Source organism: Octodon degus, unplaced genomic scaffold (genome assembly GCF_000260255.1).
Source record: "Octodon degus isolate 3935 unplaced genomic scaffold, OctDeg1.0 scaffold00109, whole genome shotgun sequence".
Classification (NCBI taxonomy): Eukaryota; Metazoa; Chordata; class Mammalia; order Rodentia; family Octodontidae; genus Octodon; species Octodon degus.
In genome coordinates this window covers 349,141-356,246 of record NW_004524685.1, presented here as the reverse complement: position 1 = coordinate 356,246, position 7,106 = coordinate 349,141, and the positions used below count along the sequence as shown (strand labels likewise).

The window sequence follows — 7,106 nt, the reverse complement described above, 5'->3', positions numbered from 1 at the left end:
GCTTTTCTTTGTTCTCATCATCCTCAGGAGGAGGAGGGTCATCCTTGTGATGGGTACACCACTGAATGACCCTTTTTAATATTGCTGCATTAACATTTGGTAGAGGAACTGGGTCATCATCTCCTTCATCATCCATTCCCAAATCTTCCAACATGGTCTTGATTGTCATAGATTGTTTAGCGATTTCAACATCAACTTCAAATATCTCTCCATCAGAACTCTGCAACTTAATTGAAGGCATGGCGTTTGGTCTCTAAAAGACGGCGGATGCGAGGCGACGAGAGCACGAACTGAGTCCCACCAGTCGAAGAAAGGCGGCGGCGGACGAAGCCACTCAATAAATAATTTTTAGAAATTAAAAAATTTCACTTTTTTAGTAGCAAAATTTATTTGTAAGAGATGTAGACCCTAATGGAGTGGTGCATGATTGTAATCCCACCAGCATTTGAGGCTGACACAGGAGAATAAGTTGTACGTCAGTCTAAGAAATTTAGTCTTCAAGATAAAAAATAAATAAATAAGGGCCTAGGGACATATGATAGAGTGATAGAGTGCCCAACTTTTCAATCCTTGGACTGCTTATATAAATACATAAATACAAAAATGTTTTGTTATAATACTGTAGCTATTTTATACCAATTATTATATACCAGAAATGTTATCTTATTAAACATTTGAGATGATACTGGGAAGTATATATAAAGTTGTTACATGTATTTGACAATCAGAAAGCTTAAGTTAAAGGAAGACAAATTATTTTCTAAGGGCACTAATTTAAACTAGAGCTCTAATTTAAAGTCAAAGTCATGAGGCTTCAACACATAATTCCTTAAAGTCTGCAGTAGGATAAGATTCTTGACACAGAGTATATTTGTGCTTTCTTTTTTCATACAGAATCACTTGCTTTGTTTATATATTGTTGGTGATACTTAAAACATCATATTAACCATGTTGCTTTTCATCTCTTATATAAGAATAAATTGCTTATTTTAGTGAATATTCCCAAATGAGGAGCGATTCCCAAACTGGAAGCATCCATCCTTACTTTCTCAACATCTCCCAGGCCCTCGGTGTCCAGAAGGACTAGCATACGCTTGGAGTCCTTGGGGTGAGGCACGTACCACATCCAGATTCCTTTGGTGTGAGACTGCACTGGGGAGCCCAGAGAGAAGCCTGCAGAGAACAGAGGAGATGAGATGGATAATAGCAGGTGTTCCTGAAACTAAGATGAACATATAATAAATGTTAGGAGAGAGAACTAAAACCACAGACAGCACTGACCTTACTTAGCATGAGATAAACAGTGAAGAGTAGGTTATCTGATGCAAGAAGAAAATTGAGCAGTTTCATGATAAGAAAAACATTCACAATGTCAGCACACTCATACCAATCTTTAATACGAGCTGAAGAGGAGGCTGAGGCAAAATTACCACTTTAAGTTCATCCTGGTCAATCCTGGTCTGTCTGAAAATAAAATGTAAAAAAGGGCTGGATATGGAACTCAGTGGTAGAACTCTCTGCAAGTGTGCTTGAGATTCTAGGTTCAATCTTCAGTACCAAATAACAATAACAATAACAATAACAACAGCAGTAAAGGCTGCTGATGTAGGAATGTAGCTTAGTCCTGGCAGCGTTCTATCCGCAGTACTGCAAAACACTCAAGAAACTTGGCATGGAAACAAGCCACGTCTGCTCAATCATTGCCACAGATAAAACTTCACAGGCAACATCATGGTCAGTGGCAAAAATTGAGATCTTTTCCTCTAGAATCAGAAGCAAGAAAAAGGTGTCTGTAAGTCGTATCCTATATAATTAGGCAAGAGAAGGAAATAGAAGGTATAATGTTGGACAGAAAAAGTGAAAATGTAGACAACAAATAAGAAATACAGAGCTTATTAGATTTCTTCAAAGTTGAAAAATTTCTCCATCAATGTTCACCTTCACAGACTAAAAATGTAACACGCATAACTATGGAACTGGAGAGAATATTTGACAGACAGGTACCTGATAAAGGACTGATATTTAGAATATATCAAGTTTCTACAATGATGCACCATAATCACATTAAAAATGAACAAATTATTTGAGTAGGCATTTGTATAAATATATTCAAGTGGCCATGAGGCACAGAAAAAGATGTATAGCATTATTTTCATTCATGAAAAAGTAGATTAAAACCACAAGATACTATTTCACACCCATCCAAATAGCCACTATCGAAACATATATGTGAACATAACCAAACAGAAAAAAACAAATAACTACAGAGTATGGAAAAGTTAGGACATGTGTACATTTTTCAAAATGTATTTAGTACAGGGTCTACAGGGTCTCATTAGGTAGATTGGACTCATAGTGATTCTCCTGTTTTCAGCCTCCCAAAAGCTGGGATTACAGGCCTGTGCCATCATGCCCAGTCTCAATAGCCATCTCAGCATACCCCAGGGGTAGAGCTGGCATGCTGGGGATCAAACCCTGGTCGCTGTGTCTGCCTAAGCAGGTACTTTAGTCCACTGAGCTATCTGGCCAGCCCACACATTTGTACATTTTTGATGGGAATATAAAATGATGCAAGGATTCTGAAAAATGGATAGCGATTACTCAGTAAATTAAATAAATTACTATGTGGTTCAGCAACACTACCTGTGGGTGTACGCTCAGGGACACTGAAAGTGTGAGCTTGAGCCAGTATATTTACGTCCATGCACATGCCAACAGTATTCCTAACAGGACAAAAGTGGAACAAAGCCACTGTCCACTTAGATGAATGGATAAACAAATTGATATACGGTATTCATACGTTTTTGAGCCTTGAAAAGAAGAAAACTTGGACAAATGGACATCACACCAAGTGAACAAAACAATCACGGAAGAACAAATCTTTTTGATCGCACATGCGGGGTGTATGTAGAAGAGTCAAATTCACAGAGACAGAACCTAGATGGTGGAGGGGGTTGGTGCACAGGGAGCTGCTGTTTAATGGACCCAGAGTTCTTCTTGGAGAGGAGGAGGTTGTCTTGGAAAGGGATGGAAGTGGTGACAGCACAAATAGGTGATTTTACATAGTGCCAGAAACTAATCACATAAGAATGAGTAAAAGGGAAAATTGTATATTATGTAGATTTTTATTATTTATTGTTGATACAGAGCTCACTACACAGTTCAGACTCGTAGTGAGCCTGTCTCAGCCTCCCCAGTGTTGGGATCACAGGTGTGCGCTACCACTCCCTGTTGCGGGACAGCACACTGGGGGCTCTAGGACCAGAGACAGAACCTAGATGGTGGAGGGGGTTGAATGCGATACTGAGGATAGAACTCAAGACCCTGAACTCGCCAGGCAGGCCCTTAGACCACCAAGCTATCTCCCCAGCCTATTATGTAAATTTTAAGCAATAGAAAACATGTGATGCAAATGAAAATTTTTTTAACCCCGAAAGTCAGTGGCTGGCTCTTACTATATGAACATCTTCATAAGAGTTTGAAAGTTTACTGCCATGTAAATTAATTATTCCTATTACTTCTTTCCTTTCTTCAGGAAAGGACCCATTTATGGTTTCCAAGGGAAAGCTAAGGCATAGTAGGGTGAGCTGGTGAGCTGACTCTTATCTTCTAGAACAGATTGAAGTGAAGATGTAAAGCTTATCAGTGGCAGATTAGCTGGCAAATCCTCCCGGGCTCTTCTCCCCTCCCCACCCCCATGCAGGACGCTGGCAGTGGGGGTGGTCAGGGGCTCAGCAGAGCCTCGCTGGCAGCACTCACCCTTTTTCTTCCCAGCCAGCTTGTTCACCAGGTAGGATGTGTCTGTGCGGTACAGGCTCACGATGGCCACGACCACGACGGGCTGGGAGACGGCGGACAGGATCCCCAGAGCTTCCTGGTTCACCTTCAGTCGTCCTTTGGTCTTAGCAATGAGGCACACGGGGTGTGGCATGCAGGTCTCGGCGGCCATGGCCAGCCTGTGCGCTGGTCTGCAAGGGCAGGGATGGGAAGAGGCAGAACCTGCAGTGTTCGTGCTGAGAAACTGGATTCAGGAAATTCCCCAGCACGAACAAACAAGCGCTGTCCGCATCAACAAGACGCATGAGGGAAAACTCGTATCAGCTGAGGAAGTTCTGAAAATATTATCCAAGTCGTTCAATTAAAGTCATAGCGATTTTTTTACATCAATATCCAATGGCTCTCACAACTCAAATCTTCCATATAATTTATGGTAGAAAGTTCTCTTTGGATTCAGATAAAAAATTTATAGAGACAAATGGAATATACAGTAATATTTAAAGAGTTTTTCTTCCACTCTGGGTGTATGTAATAAATTAAATATTTATCAGTTCATTAATTCTTGTAATGAATAAAGCCCCTCCTGAATACATGGTTCACAGCTTGATGTATGCCTTTTGGACAATGTTCAGATCCCTCCCGGTGCGCCCCCCCAACGAGGGGGGGGCGGGGATTGAATTTCAGGGGTTTTAAAATGTGATCCTCCTTCCACCCCTAGGGGCTGCGCTCATTTCACGGAATAGGACGTCCAGCATTTCTCACCCTGCTTCCCAGAAGGGAAAGCAGCAAGCTGCTTCTGCAAATTGTATGAAAACAGCTGACCATGTGAGTGAGGCACATAATAGGGACCTTGCAAGGATTTGCAGGGGCACAGGCAAGGGCGCTGTCTGACCCTGGGCTCCCTGAGCTTCCCAGTGAGTGAGTACAAACTCAGAGAGGCATGTGAGTACAATCGCAAATACTGGATTTTGCTACAATTTTCTACAAAAGAAGAATTATGAAAACAGATGAGGAGGACTACAGAGGGAGTTGTCCTAAAATGTTTCAGTAAAGCGCCTTTAGGTCTCCCATTTGCTTTCTTTGTGTTGGCTTATTTTCTTTTGTTAAAGGAGAGGAAGGAGGAATATGAGGGGAGGAAGAAAAAAGAGTGAAGGAAGCAGGGGTGAGGAGCCAGCAGGGAGAGGTGGCCACAGACAGGAGCTGAGAAGGGAGGCTGGCGCCTGTCAAGGAAGTCAGGGCAAGAGCTCCCTGAAGGCAGGAAAATTAGGGGAGGGCAGGGGACTGTGTTGGAAGCAGAGGCCTCCTTGAGGGCTGCACTGTGAGACTCTTGTAGAGGAAGCTCTTCAGTGAAGCGCAGGCTGAGCTCTGCTGGTGGACGTGAAGGAGTGCGTGGGCCCTGAGGAGTCACTGCATTTGCACCAGGGCTGAAAGGAGACAGCCCACAGGAAATGCAGTTTGGGTGCCTGAGTAGGAAGGAGGCTGCTCTTGTGACCTCCCTCTCTCATGCTGAGAATTTCTCTCTCTCTGCCTTTACCAGTGACAATGGCTACTCAACTGAGTCTCATTTCTGTGTTTTCCTTCTGCAAACCAACAGCCCTGGGGCCTCCTTGTGATGCAGGGAGAAAAACTGGTCTCAGGTGGGTGACCTCTAAACCATATAGGGAACCTCCAAATGACATAGAGAAAAACAATCTCCCGACCTGACCTGCACGAGTTCGTGTTCTCTAAAACCGAAGAATGAATTTTAGGAACAAACGGAGGTTATGAGCAGAATATATTTATTGAGGGAAAGAAAGCTCCTGTCCAAGAGAGAGGCAGGAGGGGGGCCCGAGTGGGTAGTTCCCGGGGAAGCTGTCTCTTCCGGGGACTTTTATAGTGTAAAACCATGTGAGGCTAAGGTAGAGAGAATGGAAACTCGCTTAGGTGGGCAGGAGGTGGGACATAACTATGGTCAACCAATGGGATTACATATGGGACAGGGTCTTTTCCTGTTGGGGGTTGGAATGTGGGATAGTGTCTCTTTCTGTTGGGGGTTGGGCTAGTGACGCACTTGGGTCTTTCCAGGTGATTGGTACCTATTTAGAATATCAATCCCAGGTGCTACTCGTTTAGCATTTGTTTGACCTTTAGGTCTTTAGGTCTGGTTCACAGCAGGAGCATCCGCCCCTCCCACAGTTGTAAGGCATCTCATCTTGTGTGCTGTCTCATTCAAGGGCCTGGCCCTGTCTGACTGCCTATAATATTTCTGTGTAACTCGGCTGCCTGCGACACTTGTTATCCCCATAGTGCAGCAAGAGCAGTTCTGAGCAAGACGGCAGGACCACAGCAGCCTGTGCTCCCGTCCACACAAAGCCAACAGACAGAACGAGCCTCTGTTCCTTCCCTTGTCTGTGAGTGCACTCAACACAAGCCCAGTGTTGGCAGCAGGGGACCTGACGCTGTGATCAAAGCTGGATTGCATTTGACCTCGGTCCCATGCAAGGCTCAGCTCCAAGCTTTCACAGTCTGATAGTTTTTAAGAAAAATAACCAGCCCTCAGAAGTCCCCTCGTGTCCCTGCATCAGACTTAGAAGCTGTGAGCCCGGAGCAGAGCTCCTTCAGAGCTGGAGAAGCTGCCAGAGGGAAGGCAGACTCTTACCTGTTCTGCTCAGTGTGGGTGGCTTGGCTTTTCTCTCCCTGGGTTGTATCCTTAGGATTTTATGTTACCCTGAGATGTTGACTGACTTCTGTATTTGCAGGAGCAGAAAATAATGAAAAACAGTCAGCTTTGTGATAGAGTTAGAGGATTGTGAAACTGAAAGTACTTAGTTCTGGGCAAAGGATCAACAACTACACCAGAGGGAAGCTCTAAACTGTGTGTGGTGATGCTAGCCTGTAATCTCAGGAGGAGGTTGAGACAGGAGGATCACTGAGAGTTTGAGACCAGCCTGCGTGCTACAAAAGTGAGCCCAAGGCCAGCCTGAACTGTATAGGGAGACCTGTCTCAAAAAGAAACAAAACAAAACAAAACAAAAAACAGCAATAACAACAAAAAACCAGAGGGCAAGTTTAAGACTTACCATACTCGTTCTTCAAATGTTTTGTTGGAGGAATTCTTAGAAATCATTTGCTGTTTTAAAAAATATCCCTTCGGTGGAAAATATAATGGAATGTCACTCAAGATTGGGGCGAGTTTGAGCATGCTGCAGTGGGGAGACATCATATTATCTTTAAAGTATAATCTCCAAAAGTAACAAGCTCCCCTCATGGTGGAGTTGGGTATTGAGAAGCACAGTGCAGGAAAGGGCCTGTAGTCCTGCCCCTGAGCGCTCAGCCCTTGGTTCTGATGC

General features: G+C 43.8%; 1 protein-coding gene across 1 annotated transcript in view; it reads right to left on the bottom strand.

Moving 5' to 3' along the window:
• LOC101572305 (guanylate-binding protein 1) overlaps nt 1-3,949 on the bottom strand; it is a 21,671-nt gene extending 17,722 nt beyond the window's left edge. The window contains 2 exon segments of the mRNA XM_023724332.1: nt 1,046-1,173; nt 3,760-3,949. Of these exon segments, the coding sequence (XP_023580100.1) occupies nt 1,046-1,173; nt 3,760-3,949 (318 nt within the window).
• Nucleotides 3,950-7,106: the final 3,157 nt, after the last annotated feature.